This window comes from Helianthus annuus, chromosome 9, assembly GCF_002127325.2.
Source record: "Helianthus annuus cultivar XRQ/B chromosome 9, HanXRQr2.0-SUNRISE, whole genome shotgun sequence".
Classification (NCBI taxonomy): domain Eukaryota; kingdom Viridiplantae; phylum Streptophyta; class Magnoliopsida; order Asterales; family Asteraceae; genus Helianthus; species Helianthus annuus.
The window spans coordinates 38,923,341-38,950,254 of record NC_035441.2 but is presented as its reverse complement, the minus strand read 5'-3'; the positions used below and the strand labels follow the sequence as shown (position 1 = coordinate 38,950,254).

The following is a 26,914-nucleotide window of genomic DNA, read 5'->3' as shown; positions in this document are numbered from 1 at the left end:
CCCGAGCACCTCTCCTTGGGGCGCACCAGTCCTTTTCATCAAAAAGAAGGATGGGTCGTTCAGGATGTGCATCGACTATCGGGAATTGAATAAGCTGACCATCAAGAACCGTTATCCTCTACCTCGAATCGACGATTTGTTTGATCAGCTACAAGGTGTATCGTGTTTCTCGAAGATCGATTTACGCTCAGGTTATCATCAGTTACGCATACAAGAGGAGGATATACCGAAAACCGCTTTTCGCACTCGATACAGCCATTACGAATTCGTTGTTATGCCTTTTGGTCTAACCAACGCACCCGCGGTTTTTATGGATCTAATGAATCGCGTGTGTAAGCCTTATCTTGACCGGTTCGTCATCGTATTCATCGACGATGTCTTGATTTATTACAAATCGAAAGCCGAACACGTGCAACATCTACGTTTGGTACTCGAGCTACTCCAGGGGAACCAACTCTATGCCAAGTTCTCCAGGTGTGAATTCTGTCTGGAGGAGGTTCAGTTTCTGGGTCACATCGTGAATAGTCAGGGTATTCATGTCGATCTCGCGAAGATTGAAGCAGTCAAGAGCTGGATTACGCCTAAGAACCCGTCCGAAGTTCGTTCTTTTCTCGGAGTAGCGGGTTATTATCGACGATTTATCGAAGGATTCTCTAAGATCGTTGTGCCGCTTACCGCTCTTACCCATAAAGACAGGTCTTTTGTTTGGGGAACTGAACAAGAGTCTGCTTTTCAAACCCTTAAGCGCAAGCTCTGCAATGCTCCCGTTCTCACGTTGCCGGACGCAAACAACGATTTCATTGTCTATTGTGATGCTTCCAACCTTGGTCTCGGCTGTGTTCTCATGCAGCGGGACAAGGTTATAGCTTATGCATCTCGTCAGCTCAAAATCCACGAGAAGAACTATACAACCCACGATCTCGAGCTAGGCGCAGTTGTTTTTGCATTGAAGATTTGGTGACACTACCTGTATGGTACCAAGTGTACGATCTTCACCGATCACAGGAGTTTACAACACATCTTTAATCAGAAAGAACTTAACATGCATCAACGCCGATGGGTAGAACTTCTTAACGATTACGACTGTGAAATTCGTTATCACCCAGGCAAGGCAAATGTTGTTGTCGACGCACTCAGCAGACAGAGTTATTTGCTCAGTATTCGAAATACCCAAGCCTAGCACAACCTCGAAACTCTCATCCGCGAAGCCCAGCATGCTTGTTTTAATGAACGCACTTTGAAGAAAGAAAGGATCTACCACGATGGAGCTCAACAGGTAAGCAAAGCCGATGGGATTTTCTACTATCTGGACCGAATTTGGATCCCTAAGCGGACCGATTTGCGAAAGATTATAATGAACGAAGCCCACAAATCCCGCTATTCTATTCATCCCGGTACCGACAAAATGTACCAAGACCTTTGTTACAAGTATTGGTGGCCGGGTATGAAACGGGATATCGCTCTCTATGTTGGAAGTTGCCTGACTTGTGCGAGAGTCAAGGCTGAACATCAACGACCCTCTGGCTTACTCGAACAACCTCCAATCTCCATATGGAAGTGGGAGAGTATGGCTATGGATTTCATAACCAATGTTCCGCCCACGCCATCAGGTCACAACAGCATTTGGGTTATAGTTGATCATCTGACCAAATCAGCCCACTTTTTACCAATACGGGAAGACTACAAGGTAGAACGACTAGCCTGAATCTACACCGACGAGATCATTTGTAATCATGGTACGCCTCGTGACATCATTTCAGACCGTGACGCTCGGTTTACTTCGCGATTGTGGGAAACGTTTCAAGCGGCTCTTGGTACGTTGCTTAACCTGAGTACTGCATTCCACCCTCAAACTGATGGACAGACTAAAAGAACGATCCGTACTCTTGAGGACATGCTTCGCGCGTGTGTCATAGACTTCGGTGGTAGTTGGAACAAATACCTACCGTTATTCGAATTCTCGTACAACAATAGCTATCATGCCAGCATACAAATGGCACCATTCGAGGCCTTATATGGAAGAAGATGTCGTTCGCCTATTGTATGGCACGAGATCGGTCATTCGCAACTAACCGGTCCCGAGCTATTACAAGAAACGACTGACAAAATCCTCCAGATTCGAGACAACTTGTCGAAAGCCAGGGATAGACAGAAAAGTTACGCTGATAGAAGACGCAAGCCCCTTGAATTTGACGTTGGCGACTACGTACTCCTAAAGGTATCACCTTGGAAGGGTGTGGTCAGATTCGGCAAGAAAGGGAAACTAGCGCCTCGATATGTTGGACCTTTTAAGATTCTGGAAAGGATCGGGAAAGTCGCCTACAGACTCGAACTACCGGAGGAACTTAGTAACGTCCACCCAACTTTCCATGTGTCGAACCTCCGAAAGTGTCTAGCTGATCATGATTTGATTGTGCCCCTCGACGATCTTCAGGTCAACGAAACGCTACACTTCGTGGAAAAGCCTGTCGAAATCATGGATCGCCAAACCAAGCAACTCAGGCGCTCACGCATCCCTATAGTGAAAGTCCGATGGGAAGGCAAGCGAGGCGCGGAGTTCACTTGGGAACTCGAAAGCGACATGAAGGCTAAGTACCCGCAGTTGTTCAAACGAAGATCTGAAGCGTGAAATTGGTAAACATGCACGGTGCTGTGCAGCTTCGAGCCTAATTTTGGGACGAAATTCCCTAAACAAGGGGAGGCTGTAACACCCCGTGTTTTCGAATGTCAAAGTCAAAGTCAAAGTCCAAGTCAACTTTGACTGTAATTAGTCTATTTTATGTTTTATTTGTATTATGTGGAGTAAGTGTTGTTAATCAAGAATTGAAGTAATCGAATGTTCAATCGACGCGAAACGATCTACGACTGTGAATACTAGGAAGTAGCAATGCGATAAAGTTAACTAATCAGTAATCAAATCGATCGAACCATCATCAAACTCGAATCTCGAATGTTGCGAACTTTGGTTGTTATACGTGTGTGTGTGCCTTATGTGTTGCTTGTGCCTGTTTACTTTATGTTATGTGTGGTAATCAATCGAAACTCGAATCGAAACTCGAAACTCAATCGAATGCAATCGAAATCGAATCATGGTAGTTAGTGGAGAAGAGACTATGCTAGATATAGATGACTATATGTTAGATATAGTGGTTGGAATTAAAAGTAATTTGAATAGGAAACTCTATCGTACTCATATCGCCTTCAATCGAAATCGAAACGTCAAAAAAATCGTCGCACCGGACACTCGAAACAGGCTGTGGATCGATCAGGCTGTCAGCCGATCGAACAGCCCAGCCGATCGGACGGACTGTCCGATCGAGCAGGCTGTCCGATCCGGATGCCTGGCCGATCGGCCAGCCCTTTCCTCTTTGGGAAGCCTATAAATAGGGCTGTCCGATCGAGCAGGCTCCCCTTGTTTTCTCAGATTGCTTCCGATTCTGGTAAGTTTTCATCCTAAATCTTGTACTTTCTTGATCAATGCACACTCTTACACCTTTCTATCTTTTGAATCTTGATTATTAACCGTGAAATCATCAAGATCTAAGCATTCTAGGGTGATGTCATCATGGTGTTCTTCAAGAACATCATGCTTTGGCCTCATTCCACCATAAATAGCTTGGATCTAACCGATTTCCACATAAACAAACTAAGATCTATCACAGATCTGAACATTTACATAGTGAGAAGGATTGAAAGATGGATTCCAACTTTCTTTCAACTCTTTTACACTCAAAGCCTTCAAAACCGGTAGAAACGGAGCCTGAGCCAACTCACCAATCATTATAATGGATGAATGGTTCAAGATTCGGATTCTATCTACGAGGTTCACCGATTTCGGGTTAAACATTGAACTACCGTTCCGAACAGTTCACCGGCCGGACTTGGGTGATTCCTGTCCGAGCAGGGGAAACAAGTTAGAACGAAAGTTCCCTAGTTCAGCTCGTTGTCAGACTACCTCGGTATAACGTCAAATAATTAGAACAGCCAAGTGTTAGATGAACAGGCCGACCAGGTCAGGATGCTGACCGAACGGTTAGGCTGTCCGAGCAGACAACCCAACCGATCGGACATGTCAGCCGATCGACCACGCCAGTCGATCGGCTAGCATGTGGCCCCACATTTTGACAATTTCATGAAGTATGGTATTGAACGAAGTAACGTCCGATCGAAAGACTGATTGGTAAACATTACTCTTCGGATCATGAGATACTATGCTTCAACACTTAATCGATTTTCAACTCATTCGTTGTACTAAAGTTCCGTCCGATCGAACATGCCGTCCGATCAGGTGACATCTCATCGGGAACCCAGCCAGAAGTGTCTAACCGATCGGTTAAGCCGGCCGATCGAACAGGCTGTTCGATCGATTGACCTAAAAGGTAAGAACACTTTAGTGTTCTCAGATACTACAACGAAAACTTCAAAAGGACAAACCATCATACACAAACACATCCTACCCAAAGGAAGAAACAATCCACTCAAACAGTCCGACCGATCGACCCTACCGGCCGATCGAACAGGCTGTCCGAACGGACAGGTTCTCCGAATGAACACCCGTCCGATCGACCAGGCTGTTCGACTCTCTATCCCTTGTTTCCGTTTTACGTGTTATTCATCGTTATGCTATCGAATTATTCTGGCTAACCCTACTCTCAAGCGCTCCCTTCAATCCATCAACCAATCGCTGTGAGTATACTCGATCCCTTTTTGCTTTTAGCACTTTTGGGTGTTACATATGTTACTTATCAAAATCACAATCGAACACACTACTCAATTATTTGAACGCTAACCTATTCGCATGTATTACGTGACTAAATGAATGCTTGTTGTGATGTTTACACGTGGAATGTTGTCTACCTGCCTTAACGACGTAGTACTATAGTTTGGACTCCGCACCCGTTCACACGGGGGTTGTTAAGGACAATTACTTGCATGGATTATGGTGGTAATCATGTATTGCGAACTGTCTCGGTATCGATAGATCCATGTCGATAATTAACATGCTTTGTTTTCCTCTGTGTACGTGCTGGTTATGCGTAAACTATTCAAACTCTATTATGCTATTATCAAACTTGTATGCTCACCTTTACATTTATGTATTGACTGTATTTTAACGTATGTGACAGGTGTTTAAGATGTTTGCTTGCTAGGAAAGCGAGGCTAGAATAAAGCTCTAGAGCCCCCCAACAAATAGTTGTCTGTCAGGAACAAGCAACTAGAGCATAGTTGTCTGTAGATATTGTCAGGCTGGGTCTTTAGGAGCATTTGAACAATATTTATTTGTTTTTATTTAAATCTGAGTTTTCGAAACAGAATACTTGACTGGTTGTTATCTGTAATAATTTGTTTATTATTTGGGACACGGTATGGGACGTGTTATTTAAACTGAATAGTGATAATAGTTGTTATGGAAACTTCTGGTCAATCTGTTTCGCTCAGTGCCATGCTCCGATGATTCCGCCATCGGTTAGGGGTGTGACACTTTCAATAATACTTTATCTCCTATCTGAAATTCCAACGGCTTTCGTCTGTTATCAGCATAACTCTTTTGTCGGTCACGTGCTGCTTTCAGTCGTTCCTTGACTTGAATGATTTTGTCGGTTGTTTCTTGTACTATCTCTGGTCCAGATAGTTGCTTTTCCCCAATTTCTGCCCAACCAACTGGAGTTCGGAACTTTCGTCCATAAAGTGCTTTGAATGGTGCAGCATTGATACTGGTGTGGTAACTGTTATTATAAGAAAATTCTATTAATGGTAAGTGATCGTCCCAATTACCTCCGAAATCAATTACAAAAGCTCTAAGCATGTCCTCCATTGTCTGAATTGTCCTTTCGCTCTGTCCGTCTGTTTGAGGATGATAAGTTGTGCTTAGATTCAACTTGGTTCCCATTGCTTTTTGGAAACTTGACCAAAAATGAGAGGTAAAACGGCTATCTCTGTCAGAAACAATTGATAAAGGAATTCCATGTAATGAAACTATTTCATTTACATATAACTTAACTAATTGTTCCATACTGAAAGTTTCCTTCATTGGTACTGACTTAGTTAGCCTGTCTACAATCACCCAGATTGTATCATTACCTTTCCTTGTTTTGGGTAATTTGGTAACAAAATCCATTGTTATCAATTCCCATTTCCAAATTGGCATCTCTAACTGCTGCAATAAAGCTGAGGGTTTCTGATGTTTAGCTTTGACTTGGGAACAGGTTAAACACTTAGAAACATAAGCTGCTATATCCTTTTTCATTCCTATCCACCAAAAATTCTTTCTTAAATCCTGATACATCTTATCACTTCCAGGATGCATATATGCAGTGGCGTAGGTTTCCTAATTTAGGTATCCACATTCTTTTCTTATGGAATCTCCAAATTCCATCTATTCCTTGTTCTAACTCCTTAATCATACCCTTTAATTTTTCAGTATCATCCTTACTGATTCTTGTGCTTTTCTAATTTGCTCATTTAAATCTACTTGTAGATTTAATTTAAGAGAACGTACTCTTTTTGGCTTTTCATGATATTTTCAACTTAAAGCATCAGCTACTACGTTTGCCTTTCCTGCATGATACTGGATATTACAATCATAATCACTAAGGATTTCCATCCAGCGTCTTTGTCTCATATTCAACTCCTTTTGCCCGAAAACATACCTTAAACTCTTATGGTCGGTGAAAATGGTAAATTTACTACTGTAAAGGTAATGTCTCCAAATTTTCAGGGCAAAAATTATGGCTGCTAACTCTAGATCATGGGTTGAATAATTCTCTTCATGATTCTTAAGTTGTCTAGAGGCGTAGGCTATAACCTTTTGGCGTTGCATTAACACACATCCATAACCTAACTTAGAAGCGTCACAATAGACTACAAATCTTCAGTTCCTTCTGGTAACGCTAGTATGGGTGCATTGGTTAGTCTTTGCTTAAGAATTCTAAAGGCTTCTTCTTGTTTTGGTTCCCATTCAAACTTAACAGATTTACAGGTTAGCTTAGTTAAGAGAATGGCTATTCTAGAAAAATCTCGAATAAATCTCCTATAATAACCGGCCAATCCTAAGAAACTTCTAACCTTGGTTGGTGACTCAGGGGTTTTCCATTTGGTAATTGCCTCGATCTTGGTGGGATCCACATGAATTCCTTCATGATTAACTAAGTGTCCAAGAAACTATACCTGTTCTAACCAAAATTCGCACTTTGAAAACTTTGCATAAAGCTTTTCTTTCCTTAATAAACTTAGAAGTGCGTGCAAATGCTTTGCATGTTCTTCTTTACTCTTAGAGTAAATGAGGATATCATCTATAATTATGAATTTATCCAAATATGGCTTACATATTCGGTTCATCATGTCCATAAATGCGGCTGGGGCATTGGTTAAACCAAATGGCATGACAGTAAATTCATAATGGCCATACCTCGTTCTAAATGCGGTTTAGGAATGTCTTCTTCTTGTACCTTTAATTGATGATATCCTGAGCGTAAATCGATTTTAGAGAAAAATCGAGCTCCTTGCAACTGATCGAATGGATCATCGATTCTTGGTAATGGATACCGATTTTTAATCGTGACTTTGTTCAATTCACGGTAATCAATGCACATACGCATCGATCCGTTTTTCTTCTTAACGAATAAAATCGGTGCTCCCCATGACGATGAACTTGGCTGTATGAATTCTTTCTCCAACAATTCGTCTAATTGTTTCTTCAATTCTTGCATTTCGGCGGGTGCCACACGGTAAGGTGCTTTGGTGATTGGTGCTGTCCCTGGTAGCAGATGAATTCTGAATTCAACTTCTCTATCTGGAGGTAGTCCTGGTAATTCTTCTGAAAATACATCTGGAAACTAAGATACTACTGGAATATCTTTTAGTTCTTTTCCTTTAGTGTTAGTGATTATGGAAATAAAATACACTAATGATCCTCTTCTTATACAACTTGCCGTTTTCATCATAGAAATGAATTTCGTGGATCTAGATGGCTTATCTCCTTTAATTGTGATCTTTTCACCCTTTGGTGAATTTACTTAAATTGACTTTTGATCACATAGAATACTGGCTTTATTGCCTATTAACCAATCCATTCCTAATACAACATCAAATCCTGCCAGATTCATGGGATAAAGGTTTGCAATAAATTTTTGATTTAAAAATTCTATTCTTGCTTCCTACAAGATTTAAGAAATCCTAGCGGTTTCCCCATTTGCTATTTCTACTAGACATTCTTGTGGGAGTTTAGTTAGTGGTTGATTGAGAAGTTTGCAAATTGAAGTATTAATAAAACTTTGGTTCGCACTAGAGTCAAATAATACTTTAGCAAAAACATCATTAACTAAAAACGTACCGGCTATCACGTCCAGAATCATCTTGGCTTCATCTGTAGTCGACACGAATGCTCTAGCATTTTTGGTAGTCTTATTGCCCATGGCTGGAGCTAGTTTCGGACAATTTGGCTTGATGTGACCTTTTTCTCCACAGTTGAAGCACATTCCATTGTTATGTTTCCTCCTACAATCTTCTTCCTTGTGCCCTGGTATCTTGCAGAAATTGCAGTAAGTGGAGCATTTTCCCGAATGCTTTTTCTTGCAGGCCTTGCAGTAAGGTGCAGAGGTAGAACCTACATTTTTCCCATGGTTGGAATTACTGTAGCGAAATTCCTGGGTAAGCCTTTGAGCTAGGTTCTTCCTTTGATCCTCTTCTCGTGTACGCACTAATTCATCAGTCAAGGTGTTTGCTAGTTCTACAGCTTCTTCTATTGTTTGAGGTCTAGCTGCCTTGACTACATGCCTAATCTCACTAATTAATCCCCAGATGTAACGGGAGATTAATACTGGTTCTGGTGACGCAAGAGTTGGTACTATTCTAGCATATTCAAAGAATAACGTAGTGTAACCCTTACTATCTACTCTAGTCATTCTAAGGTTCAAGAACTTATTTGCTATCTATTCCTTTTCATTGGGAGGGCAGAATTTCCATTCCACCATGTTCTTAAAATCACTCCATTCCATATTGTAAACCCTATCACTTCCTCTAGATTGGAGGATAGTGTTCCACCATTCTAAGGCTGAGTTCTTAAACAAATTAGAAGCAAACATTATCTTATCCTCTTCTGCAGACTTGCTTATTTTTAAGACTGCCTCAGTCTTTTCTATCCAGCGTAAGGCTGCAACGGCCACTTCCTTACCCGAGAATTCAATTGGTTTACAGGAACAAAATTCTTTATAAGAACAACCATAAGATATGGTTCTTCTTCTTTTTGGAATGGGCACCTGAAGTATGGGTCCATTGTTTACGTTGTGTTCAGGTTCAGTGAGTCGTTTACTGCTATGGTTACTTTTATTATCCGCTTCCCCAACTTTTTTGATAATATATGGCATTGCATCTATTATCCCTTGTGCCACTATGTGTTGAATGACATTGTTATCCACTGGGTTTCCATTGTTATCGTTGTTTGGATTATCATTATTCGGGTTATCGTTATTCGGGTTATTGTCATTCTGGTTTTCCTGGTTCACTTCGTTGTCCATCTGAATTTTAATCATTTACCACGTGTTAATATCACAAGATAATATTTAATACAACCAATCACATGATACGCATTTTGATCAAAAACGTCGAACATTGCGACTTACTCTTTTTTATATATAGTATGCATCTAATACAAACTTAATACAAACTAAGACTGGAAATTAATATTACAATACTATCATGCATCCATAACTATTATCTAGATATTTATAATTTTTTTAAAACATACACACATATTATATATTATTATATTATTATTGTTACTACTACTCCCACCATCACCTTCACTGATATGGGTTCATCCAGAACTCCATATTACGCTCGTCATACTTCCAGACGAGTCGTTCTCCAACCTGCCTCATCCTTTCGCTACTTTCTAAAATCTCTTCTTCGAAAGTTCGGAGCTCTTGTACATTTTCTGCACCCATTGGGGATGCAGGTGCTGGGACAGGGTTTGGGAACTGGGGCATGGGTTCCTGGTACGGGTAAGGATTCTCTCGGATTTCCCTAATGTATTGATCACTATCATAAAAGGGATCTAGAGGGTCCAAACCTGGGTAGGCTGCTAGATTCGGCATGGGTTCGTCTTCTGGTATTGGGTAGCGCTGCTGGTAATCTCTATGCTCGTCTAACCACGGGTCGTAGTCTGGGTCTAAGGGATTGGGTGCTGGTATCCTAGGTATCTCCTCTAGGTTAAAATTATGCATTTGGATTTGATTTTCTGGGTTGTTTTCTATTTCCATTGGCTGAGCGGGGAATAGTGGTAATGGTTGGGGTGCTATTAGTTGCTCCAGGTTAGGGTCGGCAGCTGTGGTTGCTAGGATATGAAAGTTTGCTAGACTCCTATTGAGCATATCTTGGGTATGGGCATCTGTCTCTCTTTTAGCGGTTGCTAGGGTTCGCTGCTGTTTTTACTTTCTCATTCCTTTCCTACGTTCAAGCGCTCCTCTACTGAACCATCCGCTTTTTTAGGAGGGAATGGCTCTTCAGACTGAGCCTTGAACACGATTATCCCATAATGAATCGAAAAACATAATTTCTAAAGTCTAAATTATGTAATTTCGAAAAATGAAGCAAATGGCAATGGAATCATATTTTTTTGAGGTCGTTTGCTATTTTTAAAGACCCGTTTTGAAACAGCAGCTAAAGCTGAGTTTTTACTGCAGTAAATGGGTGGTATGTTTTTAGTCATAACTTGAAACCCATGTTGAATCAGCTCATGAAAATGGCACTGTAGATGACCACCGTTGTCATAGTAATTCTCCCACTAGAATTTCGTCAATCGGACTCACGATAAATTTTAGATGAATTAATTGGTAAACTGCAATCAGAAAGTGACAAATCTGATTGCAGTCCGGGAAATAAATTTTTATAAAATATTGGTAATGAACTGGACCCCGATATTTTTACACAATAATATCTGTATCGTATAAGACGTTCTGTAAAAATTTAGGATTTTTTCTAAAAAGATAACTATTTTATTAAAATGTCCGAAAACAGTCCAGTTTTATATATATTAAAACTGAAACGACAAAAGTAGTATCTTGCATGTCAGAATGTCGGGTTGATTATTTGAGAACGATCTAACGTGTTATATGTTAAATAAAATGATATGCTACTTAGCATGGACACCTCCATTTACAAAGGAGACTATGGCGAAATTTTCTGAAAATCCTAACACTTAGTAAATATTTTCTAGACAAACGTTTGCTAGTGTGTTCTAAACTATGCTTTTCGAATATAAACCTCGCCATAATTTTTGTAACAAAAATACACATACAACAGACAAGATACATAACTCGGGTGCAAAGTGCAAAAGTACAAGATACTTATATTAATTTTTGGAGAAAATAATATAAGTAAGATACATAGTTAAAAATATAAAATATTTTTAACACAACAATACATATACAAAAGATAGTGACTTGTGCTTGTACGATACAAGACTAGTGACTAACGATAATAAAACACGTTTAGGTCACGACGCACTATAAGCAAATCGGGTGAAGTTTACGACACAAGGAACGCAAAGTTGTGAGTTCATGCTCCCCCTTTTCTTTTAACTGTTTTCAGTTTTATAACTTCGAGGGTGAAATACATGTACAATGTTTATAAATGGTATGATGATACGAGAAATGATACATGATACGAGAAATCGTGTCACGAATAGGGTACCATAAGCACCATTAGTCAACAATATACCTAGACCGCAGAATAAAAGGTTAGATCTAACGGGTGCCGGGCAGCCACACTCTTGGTGAGAACGAGTACCAAGTAGTGCTTTTGTGTCTCATAATATGCCAACTAGAAAATGCCTAAGGTTTGGTTGCTTCCTATGTCGTGTCACATGTTAATGGCCTTGCAACCCATTAACAACTTGATACATACATGAATACTTGATTTATATATGAAAACTTGATTTACACAAAGCACATACCATGTTGTTTTTATACAAAGTATACAAACGTTCAAAACAACCACTGCATGAATTCACACCAACATTATGTTGACGTTTTTCCAAAACTCACATGTATTTCAGGTAACTAAAGTGGATGTGCGCTCGGTCTTACTCATGCTCTCGGATGTCGTTATGTTTATTGTTGAATAAAGTTGTAACTTTTCAGACAATATGTTGTTTCGTGATGTAAACACTTAAAACTATGTTTTCCGTTATGTAATGGAATTGGTGTTTGAACTTATTTTTGAGCATGTAGTATGTTTACCAATCGTATGCAATGAAAACCTTTCATGATCACACCTCGTGCTTCCACCGCAGAAAGGGGTGTGACACTTCGTGGCCCGCCATAGACTAATTAAAATTGTTTTTAATTAAAATAAATAAAAATAAAGGTATTAAGGGTCTGGTTTCGTGTACGGGGTGTATTTTAGGACGTATAGGGACACTTCAATTATTTTAAGGGTGTCGAAAATATTTTGGAGAGTTGTTATAGATAGAACTTAGGAGTTTTGTGTAATGTCACTACAAGAAAAAGGGGTAATAGCGGCGACATCCAATATGTCGCCGCTATTGCCCTTATCCGCACCCGGTGTCCCAAGTGAAACCCTAGCCAAGTGTTTCTTATCCTCATCCAACGGATGAGGTTTATCCACGTTAATAGCGGCGACGCATTATATCAATAGCGGCGACAGGTTGTCGCCCCTATTGGTCCTTCGAATAAACAAAGAAAACAACGACATTTCTTCCACTTTCCCCAAAACCTTTCATCTCCTCTCACGGGTTCTTTTCCAAATTGGCCATATCTCTTCATTTTTACTAATTTCTACTTCAAATCAGTTAGTATCATTAGTTTTATGTTGAATTTCTTGTTTATTTTGTTATATATTTTGTTAATTTCTTGATTCTTGGTGTGTGTATATGTGTATGCTTGTCTCCACCGTTACCACCTCATCTCCACAGCCACCACCTCATCTCCACCATCACCACCTCTTCTCCTCCTTCAAATTAAGGTTAGTGTATATTTATTTTTGTTTAAAGGTGTGAATGTTAGTAAATGTATGTTAGGATGTATGTTCAAAGACGCGAATGTTAGTAAAAGATGTGTAATTTTGGTATCTAAATGTCACACCCCGAAGTATCAGAGCTTGGCGTGACTGGACTGGTATCTTCATTGCACAGCGGAAGCAAGTAAAGCTAAGACTTCTAGAAAACGAACGCCCACTAAGTACTCGAACCCTCAAGGTTCTCCTTTTCCAACTGTGCCATAACTTTAATAAGTAACCTGAGAAAGAAACATGCGAAAAATCAACATAAGGTTGAGCGAGTTCATAGTTTGTTTTGAAAAGATTCTAAACAAATCCTTTTTGTTTAACGGTTTAAAAGTAGTGGAGAAAATTTAGTAAAATCATTTTCTCGGCATGTTATATGAAAACTGTGGGTCTAGCCCACGAGAATCTTTGTGCATTGCACGAGAGAGAATGAGCCGAGCCCAAAAGAGTCTTTGTAAGTAGGACCAACCCGTCCTCTTACTTATATGTAACACCTCGCAAAAATCATATCCAATATAATAAAGACACGTGTCATGGACTGGACTTTAAACGTTTAACGAATTAATTTCAAGGGATTTAAAATTTTCAAACAGTGTAGAGATGTGTGTGAAAGGATCAAAAGTGTCAACATGCCTAACTTGTGCCTCTGAATGACCTTACGTGATGTTCGTATCCCTTAATGAATAAATTGTCGAACATAGAAAGTCGTTTATGCGTAAATTGGGAATTTTACGAAGCATAGGGGTTAAGAGTGTCAACATATTAATTGTTACCTCTGAGTGACCTTTTAACAATCCCAAAAGCATTGTGATATTTTAATCCTTGCTCTCACAAATATCGGACAATAATCTCATAGAGTTGCGATGAAGACAATACGTTTTGGGTAATCTTGTAACTAACCGGGAGCTTAACGGAGTTAAATAATGACCCAAGACACTTGAAAGTTAACTATGGGAGTCATAAGTGCAATAAAGGAAAGTTAAATAAACTTAAAATGGACCAGGGACTGAAATTGAAAAGTTTGCAAACTTTTAACTGGAGCAGCCCATTGTCGCGGGCCGCGTAGGTTTTCTTCAACTCTTACGCGGGCCGCGTAAAAGTGCCAACGACAGAAGAATAGGACAGTTGCATGTTACAGCCTGTTCCACCGCCATTGCATGCTTGTATTTGATACCAGGGACTGTGCCACTGGTTTTTACTGCCCTAGGGACACGTGGGATCATCTGGTAACAACATAGGGACAAATGCAAAGATCTTAGAGCATCAAACTTCCTATATAAGAGCTTGGTTTTTCATTGTTCATGCACACTTGAAATATTTCACTCAAAGCTCACTCTTTGAAGCCTCCTGCTGCTCAAGGAAGCTTTCTTAAGTTCAAATTCGTGCTAAGGACTCTAGTAAGTGTTCTTAGCCTCCATAGTTAAAGTTTTATTAGCTTAATGACCGAAAGTCAAAGTTATCGTAATTAAGCTTTGACTTTGTGACTAATCACTAACGATCCAGCCATTATTCGAATTGAAAGTGGCTATGTGTTGGTAATTATGTAGGTAATAAACCCTTAAAAGGGCACCTCCTAATTATCACGTTATCTCAGTCTATTGTTGGGTCAAAGTTATGAATAAAAAGTTAAACGGGTCAGTTTATACAAAATAATTTATAATTATGCAGAAGTTATGGAACATGTTTTAACATTTAAATAACTTGGTAAATAATATAAGAACATGTTTAGGCATGTTCAACCTGACAACTCTGAGATTAGGCTCGGTGCGCAACCGAAAGTCGTAAAAGTAGACTTTTACTTTGACTTTCAGTTCTGACCTGATTTTGCTTAGTTTAGTTATGCCTTAGGGTTCCCTTGGGACCACATTACATATTAGTATAACCCTCTAAGATTATACTATATGGTTCCTTTGAAATCTGAATCATTTGCATGTTTCCGTTAAATGCTTAAAAGTTGACCATTATGCCCATTTGATATAAAAAACGAGATTTTTAAAAACATGAGAGGAGAAAAACCTTTATTACTAAATTATAAGTGTGTCCTAAAAATTTGACATCCATATCTGGTCTAAAATGAGAGTTATGCACAATATCGTAAAATGAACGCCTTTTGTTAATTAAATGGTATTTTGGCATAAATCATATTTAAGCTCAAATTTTGGCACCAAACTTGTCACCTACTGTTAAGATATAATATTTAGGGATTTTTGGAAAATTTTGTTAAATTTTAAACTGATCATAACATAGAGGTCTTGCATAGACTCGGTAATTAACGATAATGCCCTTTTCGCTAATAAAATGACTTTTACACATCCTTTACATGTCAAACCTTTTTCTACTGATTTTATACATTAAATAATTTATTTTAAACAGTAGAGGCTGATCAAAATCTCAGATTCCCTTAAACAACCCGAATATCGTCAAATACCGACTTTTATGTGATTTAGGCGCATAATATGGTTTAAAACCATATTTAGCACCTAAGACTTGTTACCTATTGATGTGATACGTAAATTTTTATACTTTAATAGTAAGTATAAGTCTTGAACTCAGAATTCCAAATTTAACCCTTGAAGCATATGTGAAATGACTAAAATGCCCCTACGGTGCATAGTTGGCCATAAATGATAAAATTCACATATTTATGATCTCTTACTGATATAACTTGTTAAAATAAATATTTTTACTGATTGTTTTAGACGAGAACCTCAGATTACTATTTAACCTCTTTTATAAACTTTAAAACTGATCAAAATACCCCTACGGGCGTACCACTTGAATCGGCGAACAACCGAACCCTTGGGACCTTCTTCAACCCCAGGATGTGATGAGTCGACATTGATTTTTAATTTGTTTTGGGCATAATTAAAGATATCCTACAGATATCAAAACATATTTAAGGCATATTAACTTGTGGAACTTGTTCATGACTCATTTGGTTACCCGTTATGCATTTTCGCGCTCGGTACAGTTTATGTAACTAGTTTACATAGATTAACCGAAACTGGTCAAACCTTATCATTTTTACTTCAAAATCCAGAATGTATTTAGTTTACCCATTTTATACAAGTCCTCATACTTGTTGGGTCTAAATCATATTCTAATCCGGTCTTCGCTTAATCTTGCGTTTTGAACCGTATACCTTTCTTTAAAACTAACTGGTCTAAGTTATAACTTAAATAAGACTCGTTAGGAATCTAATAGGTTATTAAAATCTTCATTCCAGATTAGGAGCCCGGTGAAGGCTACTGTACTTGCTGATTTGATATACGGCTGAGATTAAATTTATATTTTAGCTCAGGTAAATACTTTCAACTTATTTTCCGTTATACGGGCTTGGGAAACGGTATTATAATAATACCGCTTGGTCGGGTATTGAATGTTTAATCGATTAGTGGTTAAGCTATTGAAATAACCCGTTTTAATCTGTCTTGTTTGATGCAATGCCTTTGGGGGGTTAATGACCATGTCCTGGATATCCTCGGCTCATTTATTAGAAATGGCCACGACTTTAGCACGGCGTGTAGGCATACACCTGATAGTTGCGTATGTATAAACGGTATCTCACTCTCTTGTGGGCCTATACTTGTGGTGTGTCTATTAATCTAATCCCGCTCTTCTAACCGGGTCCCGAATGGACGACAAACATGTAAATCTGTATACAAGATTATTTTTAATAATTTTCCCAAGTTATAAAATAATATTTGTGCCTTGTGCAATTAAATCAATTTTATAAACACTTTTCAAAAAAGTCAGTTAATTGTATTTAACAGTGTAATCTGACGTATTTTCCATAAAGATTAAGTGCAGGTACTACGCGAAATGGGATGGAAACTTTTGAGTGATTAAATAAAGAGTCTTGCAAGCTTTTATCACTTTAAGTCTGTTGAACAATATTTCTTTTGTTTTGATCCGCCTGTGGATCCATTTACAACCCGTTGTGTAATATTTTTATTATACTTTCAAATTCAGTTTGTAATATTATATTAGACTTCCGCTGTGCATTTAAACTGTGATTATTGACCATAATGATATCAACTACGTCACGATACTCCCCACCGGGCTTACCGGTAATACGTGAAAATATCAGGGTGTGACAGGTTGGTATCAGAGCCAACATTGAGTGAATTAAACACTAGCCTTTTGTGTTTAATCTCAATGACACAGTTTGCACATTCCTTGACTTCCGAGTCTAGGTAAAGGACTTAGGATTAATCCTAATCTTATTTATTTTTTTCTTTTATTGTTTTCCTTTGTTTGTTTCTTTTGTTTGTTTTGACAGGAACAAGGACAATGCCGCCACGTGTTAGAGGTAGAGGTAGAGGAGGAAAGGCCCCAGTTTTAACAAGAAATGATCACGAAGCTGGGCCATCTCATAGGCGCACACCATCCGCTTCAATTGGATCGAGTCCTCATGAAGACTGGAGGACCCACCTAGAGCCTGCGAGACGCTCGGTCTCGCTTAGCTCCTCTCCATCATATCACGATTCATTCAGACTCCATCTGTTCAACAACGAGTCCGACACTCGCATCACTCCTTCATCCCGTTGCAGCGTTTGGGCTCTCACCACGCCTTCCAGAACCCAACACCATACTTCCAGAGTCGGTTCAATCTGGTAAACCAGGTGCAAGAACTAGAGGGTCCAAACCCTTTAGGACCAGTTGATCACTATCCTGAGATGCAGGATATGGAGATGGATGATGACCCCGATCCTGAGATGCCACCAACTGGGACGCCCACGCATCCGATCGAGATTTCTGACGGATCATCTTTTCATGGTTCGCCATACAGGGGTCCAGACAGTTTTGCTGAAAGATGGGCCACATACAACTGGGAGTACACTCCCCCTTTCAACCCACCTCCACAATAGTAGCAGGATCCCTCTGAGGATTCGCGTTTCAAGGCGGTCACGCCACCGCCACCACCACCGCCAGAACTGCAACCGCCTCCAGAACCACCTAGGCGAAGAAGATTAGGTGCACGGATATCCGTGTGAGGGGGTTTCCACTACAGCACCCCCCAACACTCAAGCAACAGCCACTACCCGCCGTTGTACGAAGACCTGCAAATGGGTGGGCCTTCGAACCCAGTTTCTGAAGTCGACCCTGCGCCAGTCGAACCAGCACCACAAATGGGTTATAATAACCCGTTTCCTTCTTACGCCGGTGTAGCGGCGTATAACCCTTTTAAACAGCCAGCTTATTCTGGCTACAACTACTACAATGCCCCTAATGTTGACCCATACCTCGAGGCGGCAAACTACAATGCTCTTCACCCCGAAGGACCCTTTCAAGCCGCATACCCAACTGGGTACCCAGCATATGGGTATCAATACCCACCACCTCCTCAACCTCCGCAGCAGCAGCCGCCGCAGCCACCACAGATCCAACTACCGCAGCAGCAGGAAATCCTTCAGAGATTGAACCAGGTGGAACGAGAGGTACAGGAGGAGCGTAGAAGCCGCCGGGGTCTACTTAAGGGTTTGGCAGACTTAATAAAGGGGAAGAAGAAGAGGGATTATTGAAATTCCTTATTTATTTGTTTTGTAATTTTTACTTTCAATTAAGTCCCTGCGTGGACATTTATTTATGTATTCGGTCCCTGCGAGGACTTGTTTTTCCTTTTAGTCCCTATGCGGACAAATTATTTATTTAAAAGTCCCGTTTAGGGCAGTTATGTACTTCTTTCAAATTAATAGAATGCTTTAATTTAGAATTTCATTTGTCATTATATGTATGAATATATTATATAAAACAAATCAAAATATCATTCCATTTTAATTGATCTGCCATTACATATTACAAGAAAATATTTAAGGATATAACCTAGCCACATGTCATTTTAGACATTTCCATGATGGTAAAATATTTTTAAGATTCAAATCCTTGTTAACATCTAAAAACATGTTAGCACTCCTGGCAGATGTGATTCGATAAAATCACACTAGTCATCCTTATATTGGATTGTTCCAATTCCTTGTTCTTACCTGATAATTTAAACATCCATTAGTGATGAAATGCCTACGGGCCCTACTTATTGTCTTTTGAGACAAAAGACAGTTGTAGTCTATGACTCCCTGTCAAGAAAAGGTGATGAACTATGTTCAAGCCTTAATGCCTCGATCCTATAAGATCATGGCTTATAATTTAGAACCGTCCTAGTGACTAGGCCTTTTGTGCCACTCTAATATTTTAATGATTTACAACTAAGGATAAATTATAATGAAAATCCTGAATAAATATGACTAAAAAATTAACCGATATGGTCTATTGTTACCATGGTTAATGAATCGTCAAAAATGACAATTCCATAAATAGACTTCTGAATAAATCATTGTCATCATTTTTATGTAGTAATCAAGCTACATGGCTGAATCAGAAGAGGTTAACAGTCACCCTCGAGAGAGAATTGACACCACCAGAATTCATATAGCCGATTGACGTGCTGTCGTAGGTACACGCAAATTTAATCCCAATAACAACTAATTAGCTAGCGGTAAGTGGGTATCGAACTCAAGGAGTATGTGGAAAATGTGTTTATGTTATAGCTTTGTGATTTAACTACAATTACCTAAAATGCAGAAATTAAAATTTAAGAGTTGATTGTTTTGGTTTTAATAACTAAAATTAACTAATTAAATTGCAAATCAAAGACCATAGTTTGTAAACAGATTAGGAACAAGCGACCATCCTAAATTTCCAGTTTGCTTTTGACAATTGTGTTAAATTCACTAGAAAGAATCACATAGACATGATTCGTGTATAATTGTTTGTTGTGATAAAAGGGAACTAAGTACTCGGATTATGACAATGCGACGTTGTTACCCGATAACCAATTGACTAATATCCAACCCTAATCCCTCCCGTGATATCTCGGTTGTCAACGACACCAAGAACGTACGGTTTAGAATATGATTATAACATCAATGAACAATTTACAAACAAACATCCACACACCATAACAAACAAACAAACATTGCAAGTCTATTATTCTAGAAATACGAATCCAAACACAAAAGTCTTAGACAAACCTTCAATTCAGGATGATCACCATAAGTTTAGCCACACATAGCTTGGTGAATCATCATAGCAACAAGTTCAATGTTCATACGGATCGAAAACACAAACAAATTGTTTAGGAAATGTTTACAACCAAGCAAGATCACTAAAATCGCCCCTAGCAAGTTCCCCAAAACGTCCAATGATGAGAATAGGTGAAAAGACACCATAAAAATGAATAAATGAGGCAGTTACACATTTTCTCGCAGCCTCCACCGTAACTTACGGTGCCACCGTAAGTTACGGTGGACCATGTCTTGTTACGGTGGCTTTAGTCTGAGTTACGGTGGAGATCAGGCATGATTCAGGTTCACCGTAATTTACGGTGATACCGTAAATTACCGTAAATTACGGTGGAAGCCTGAATTTTGTTCTTTATTTCATCTTTTGTTCCACACTCGAACCGTTCAACTCCAAACCGTCCAAAGCTGCGTTTAATTCACTTTAAGCTCCCGAACCGCGCCTGAAACATAAGCAACCGTAGTTATCTAATTCAGGATAATTACGCAATTAAATGAGGGATAACTTGTCTTTTTAACATCATAAAGGGTTGTCCAATGGACCTCCCGTCACATCCCCACACTTAACCGTTGCTTGTCCCAAGCAACTCATCAAATCAATTTCTCAACAAATGATCAATGTAAACCAAGCAAAAACATGAAATCCTTTTACTAACCCCTTTTTAACACCCAAAACAATACACCCCTCTCTAAATCACTTCTCTCGGCTACAAGTAAGCACTAGCAATATGAGCTAGACACACAAAGGCTAACGGGCGGTTGCACAACTATAAGCTTGTACCTAAATCGATCCTTCTCCTAACAAGTGCCAAACATGAATGCAAATCAAAGGGACTTCCAAGGTTGTAACGTGGCTAAGTGTATGGGTAGGAAATGGAATATATATGAAGTAGCGAAAATTTAACCCGGTGTTTTTATTACACAGTAAAGCAAACTAACACTACCAATCTAAACTACTATGTACAAGACAACTAAACATCCTTTCTTTTTTTTTCTTGTTTTCATTTTTCATTGCTTTCTCTTTTTTTTTTCTTTTTTTGTTTGTTTTTTTAAACAAACAACCATACAATAAAGCATCAATATATCTACATCATACTACTAAAACTATTACTACTAACACTATAAGACCAGGTCAAATTGGGTAAATTTTCAGGTAAGTAGCTAGGGGGTAACAAATGATAGGCTTTTAGGCACAAAATTGGTCAACTAAATGTCCAAACCCCCGCCCCTCTCGCAACCATGCTCATATATATAACTTATGAGGTCCAACCCCCCAAATCCCACACTCACACACACTATGACGAGGCTACCTAAATGCCCTTATCCTTTCTACATTCATATTTAACTAAGGACTCACACCGCATTCAAGCACAAGTTCTAATGCACCCCTACCCGTTGTCACTCTCATCAAAGATAAGCATTATTTATGTACAAGGTGGCTTCAACTCTCACCAAGAATGAAAAAGGGGTATCAAGGGTTGCCGGTGCATCATTTGGGGTTAATCCAAGGTGTTTCAAATTGTCACATTATTTCGCTTGATTTAAAATTTTGAAAATCTTCAAAAATTCCCCCCCATCCCCACACTTGGGATACATTGACCCCAATGTATGGTTTTAGGAGGCTTTGATCACTAAACCTCTCTCAACATCAACAATCGCTTACACACTCAAACCCCAAATTTCTTTTTGGATTTTTCATTTTATAACTTTTTTTTATATTTTTCTTCTTTTTAACACCAACACACCACCAACTAGCACCAACCCAAACACAACATCACAACAAACACCACCCAACCACCCGTCCATCAACAAAATAAAATAACAAATATGCACAAAATAAACAAAGGAGGAACACAACCTGACTAATAATAGCGCGGTCCCGGCGGTCCAAAAATGGACGACATCATGTTGTTCCATTCTCCAAACGCAAATGAGCCGCTACTACTCCCTCCTTGTTGTTGAGCTCCTTCTTGCTTCCTTGGGTCGATCCATTGTGAGTGGTGAAGCTGTGGAGTCGGGTATGACACACTACCATCATAAGGTGGTAGAGAAGCATAATCCACATGTTGTGGATCCACAACCACTGGCCGCCCGGCGTGCCAGTCTGCATGCAATCTTCTCTCTTGATCGTCGTGGTACCGATTATTCATTTCCACTTCTTGGGAATATTCAAAGGTGCGATTCCACGCCTCATTACGATCAAAGCTTTGTTTCAAGGACCGCTCTATGCTTGCACTCATCATTGTATTTTGATCATATAACGTCCGCTCTGGACCCGACCAAGTTTCAAAAACGGAAGCCGGAGGACGTTGATTTGCTATCACCTCTTGCATGGTACCTTCATAAGCCCACCCGGGCACATAAGAACGCTCCGTATAGTCGTAGAAAGCGCCACCATAACCTACACCCGGGCCCCCTTGCCCCAAATTGACGTTCACATGTTCACCACCATGCGGCGCATCCGCATAATCATCGTCACCACTTGGGATTTCTGCATCACTCTCGGGTTCATCTTCTTCACCCGGTAACAAATCTCTAGCACCCGCCTTTAACGCTCTCCATCTCTGCCCCTCCGACTTAAGCTTATGGTACCGCTCTGACTGCGTATAATTCCAACCAATCCCCATCTTGTCTAGAGTAAAAGGCTGATGTCTTTTTGTTGCTCCTCTATCTTCTGACGTAAGTGCTTTCTGCTGCTTCATTAACCCCGTGATGATTCGACAATATGGAATAATGTCTCTTCCAAACTTGTTCCGGCAGATCCATAGGTGGTTCATGATCAAATAACGGATTGGGAAGCGCGGACCCCCAGTAAGAAGTGAATAGAGAACTGGTACTTCCGAGAATCTTACTTGCTCTTTGTCCCCCCTTCGTGGTATGACATTCAAAAGACAAATTGCCAACAACAATTTTGCTTCGATTTTTAAATTTTTCCGATACAAAACTCCATGATACGTACTGGGCAAAAATAGCGTTGCCAACATGTCGTTCCAATGGGGGTGCTTCTCCGGCTTCACCAAAAGATTATCAAGGGTGGGAATCATATAATCACGGACTGGAAGGCTATCGTATTTCCCGAGCTTCTTCAACGTATCAAAGGACATCTCCACTGGAACCCCGTGCACTTCACCAATCAACTTCATTTGCGATGGCTTTTCATATGTGTTGCATTTAAGAGTCGCCATCCACTCTTGTATCTCGGTGATAAACAAATTGCTTTTATCTTTGTCAAAACATTTAAGTGCCGACTCCCAACCTAGAGCCCGGAACTTGTCAAACACCCCGAACTGACCAAACTCAATTTCCCGGACTTCCCTTTCACATATAAAAGCCGCTGCCTTATTCTTCAACTTATTCATTCGGTCATGGTACAAAGTTGGTTGCCAATGCTCCGGTTGTTCATCCAGTGGACCCGAATCCCATTTTGGCTTTTCAGCCGGGTCCAACTCCATCTCTTCCTCACTTCCACTCTCCCTTTCATCAACTCGACCTATGTATTGTCTCTTCCTTGGTTGTTGTTCCGGCTGTTTACCCTTTCCCTTCGAAGACAAAGATGAACTAGCTCCGGTCTTTTCTTTTGTTCGTGCCATTTCCTACACACATTAGAGCAAACAACACAACCAAACGAAACAAAATTAGACTCTTTTCTCCAAAATATCCCCACACTTGCTTGTTACTATGGTTGTAGATGTTAGTGAACCAAAGTTTATAAATTTTTCAAAAATTGAGCATCGCATCTCTACAATGTAGAGATTCCCAAAAGTTCACTACTTTACTAACAATCCTACATCCACAAACCATAATCCTGTTCAAGTAACAAGTAACAAGTCAAAACTATAAACAAGCAAGTGGGTATGAACAACTATAAAAAATAACCTCAATTTTCACAATGCATCATCAAAATTCAACAAATACACTTCCATACCTTTGTTTAAAGATGCTAAAATGCTTGTGAAACAAAAACTCCAAAAACCCCAAAAAAATTTCGGACTAGGGTTTGGAATTCGGACCCGAAAACTGCGTTTTCTTGTAAATCTCTTGGCAAAATCAGACACTACGTGAAAAATTAGTCAAGATAGACTCTGATTTCACTTGATTTGGACCAGAATTGAGAGAGTTATGAGTAATTGAAGGTTGAAGAACTATGGAGTTCTTGTGGGTCTTGATGAAAAAGATAGATGAAAATGATAGTGCAAGAGAATGAGTGGCTAGGGTAACTTCACGTAATCTGATGTTATTATTATTTATTTTTTTTATTTTTTTATATATATATGCGGAACCCGGACAGACTCGTTGACTCGCCAGGTCCACCGTAAATTACGGTGGGACCGTAAATTACGGTGGAAGTTGGCAACCTGTTTCTACCGTAACTCAGGAAGTTCCTGCCGTAAAGCCCATATGTTTTCACTAACCACCGTAAATTACGGTCCCACCGTAAATTACGGTGGTAGCTGGGCATTTCTGGTTCGCCAAAAATTGTTGTTTTACATGTATTTTTTTTTTATATTTTTTCAGTTTTTTTGATTTTTTTTATGTTTTTAAAATTTGTCAAAAACAAGTAAAAATCACCCTACCCCCTCGAAAGTCCCGTGTTGTCCTCAACACAATGTTAGAGTAATTCGTTTCCCGAATATCCCCACACTTGTTTCAAACACGGATTTCAAAGAAATACGGTAATTGCGCAAACTATACAAAACAAAACAAAATAAAATGCTACTATTTACACTACCAAACCTGGGCCTCTCACGGTTGTTCCTCATCGACCGGGTGTAGAATGTAGCCCACCTTATCAAGTTCCAAAGTGTTTATGTCGTTCCCCTCCAAATACGGTTTCAACCGGTGACCATTCACCGTTTGTTGTTTTAATGTTTGCTCGTCTTGGATGTCTACATCACCAAATCTCCCAACTCTCCGAACGACATACAGGCCCATCCATTTACTTTTAAGCTTGCCCGCAAACATCTTGAGTCTTGAGTTGTACAACTAGACCTTTTGACCCACTTCGAATGTCTTCTTTCACAATTTGCATCATGCACCTTCTTGAGTTTGTCTTTATACGCCGATGCACATTCATACGCTTCATCTCTAAGCTCTTCAATTTCACACAATTGTAGCTTCCTCATTTTCCCCGCTTCGTTGTAATCCGCATTAACCGTAGTGATCGCCCAATAAGCCCGATGCGCTAACTCCATTGGCAAATGACAACCCTTCCCATAAACCATCCGGTAAGGGGTTGTGCCAGTGGGAGTCTTGTAGGCCGTTCGGTATGCCCACAACGCATCATCCAATTTGCTCGACCAATCCTTCCTATCCGTTCTTACCGTCTTCATGAGAACTTCCTTGATTTGACGATTGGACACTTCGACTTGTCCACTCGTTTGCGGATGGTAAGGTGTGGCAATCCGGTGATTCACGCTATACCTCTTCAATAATTTCCCGAAGTTGAAGTTCTTGAAATGCGAACCACCATCACTTATAATAACACGCGGGATGCCAAAGCGAGAGAAAATGTTGGATTGAACAAATTTACAAACAACCGAATGGTCGTTTGTTCGTGTTGCAATGGCTTCAATCCACTTCGAGACGTAATCCACCGCTACCAAAATGTATAGAAAGCCATTCGAATTCGGGAAGGGACCCATAAAGTCTATACCCCATACATAAAATATCTCTACAACCAAGATTGGTTGTAATGGCATCTCATCCCTCTTCGATATACTTCCCATCTTTTGGCAGTTTACACAGTTTCTAGCGAATTCGCATGCATCCTTGAAAATTGTGGGCCAATAGAACCCACATGAGAGAACCCGATATCCTGTTTTGTGCCCACTAAAATGACCTCCACATGCGGACGAATGAGAACGGGTCAAAATTTCCAACACTTCTATCTCGGGCACACACCTTCGTATAACTTGATCCGGTCCAATCATGAAAAGATCCAGTTCATCCCAAATATATTGCTTCACTTGGACCATGAATTGTTGTCTTCGCTTCTTGGTCCAATGACTTGGGATGGCACCCATGGCTAAGTAGTTGACATAGTGAGCATACCACGGTGCAACGAAGGTGGAGACGGCTAAGAGTTGCTCGTCGGGAAAACTTTCATTGATTTCACTAACATCGTCGATCCCTTCCACCGGAATCCGAGACAAGTGATCCGCCACTACGTTCTCACTTCCCTTTTTGTCTCGGATTTCTAAATCGAACTCTTGTAACAATAATACCCACCGAATCAAACGAGGCTTCGCGTCCTTTTTCTCCATCAAATATCGGACCGCACTATGATCCGAATAAACCACCACTTTGCTCCCCCAAATATAAGCACGAAACTTATCCAAAGCATACACCACCGCTAAGAACTCCTTTTCGGTTGTGGTGTAATTGAGTTGTGCTTCGGATAAAGTTTTGCTTGCATAGTAAATCACCACCGGCTTTCTATCAACCCGTTGACCCACAACTGCACCAATAGTAGTGTCGCTTGCGTCACACATTATCTCGAACGGCTTTGACCAATCCGACGGTTGCAAAATGGGAGCTTTGACCAAATATTCCTTCAAAACAGTGAAAGCTTGCATATACTCATTAGTAAACTCAAATGGGACATCTTTTAATAACAAATTGCATAAAGGTTTGGTAATGGCACTAAAACCTTTTATGAAACGTCTATAAAAACCAGCGTGCCCCAAGAATGACCTTACACCCTTAACATTTTTCGGAGGTGGCAAAGATGCTATTACTCGTATTTTTGCATTATCCACCTCCATCCCCCTTTCAGAAATTACGTGACCCAACACAATGCCCTCTTGCACCAT

General features: G+C 39.9%; 1 protein-coding gene across 1 annotated transcript; it reads right to left on the bottom strand.

Annotated features, from left to right (window-relative positions):
* Window positions 1-24,845: 24,845 nt before the first annotated feature.
* Window positions 24,846-25,294, bottom strand: LOC110875533. Its single transcript, XM_022123729.1, has 2 exons — window positions 25,139-25,294; window positions 24,846-25,049 (listed from the first exon to the last, which is right to left on the bottom strand). Exons 1-2 carry the CDS (start codon window positions 25,292-25,294, stop codon window positions 24,846-24,848), a joined length of 360 nt encoding a protein of 119 aa, XP_021979421.1.
* Between the last annotated feature and the right edge of the window lie 1,620 nt (window positions 25,295-26,914).

Excerpts from the sequence above, each read along its gene's own strand:
- LOC110875533 (XM_022123729.1), bottom strand. The coding sequence starts at position 25,294 with ATGGAGTTAGCGCATCGGGCTTATTGGGCGATCACTACGGTTAATGCG. Across the intron at positions 25,050-25,138 it reads ATAAAGACAAACTCAAGAAG|CTTAAAAGTAAATGGATGGG; the intron begins GTGCATGATGCA and ends TTTGCGGGCAAG.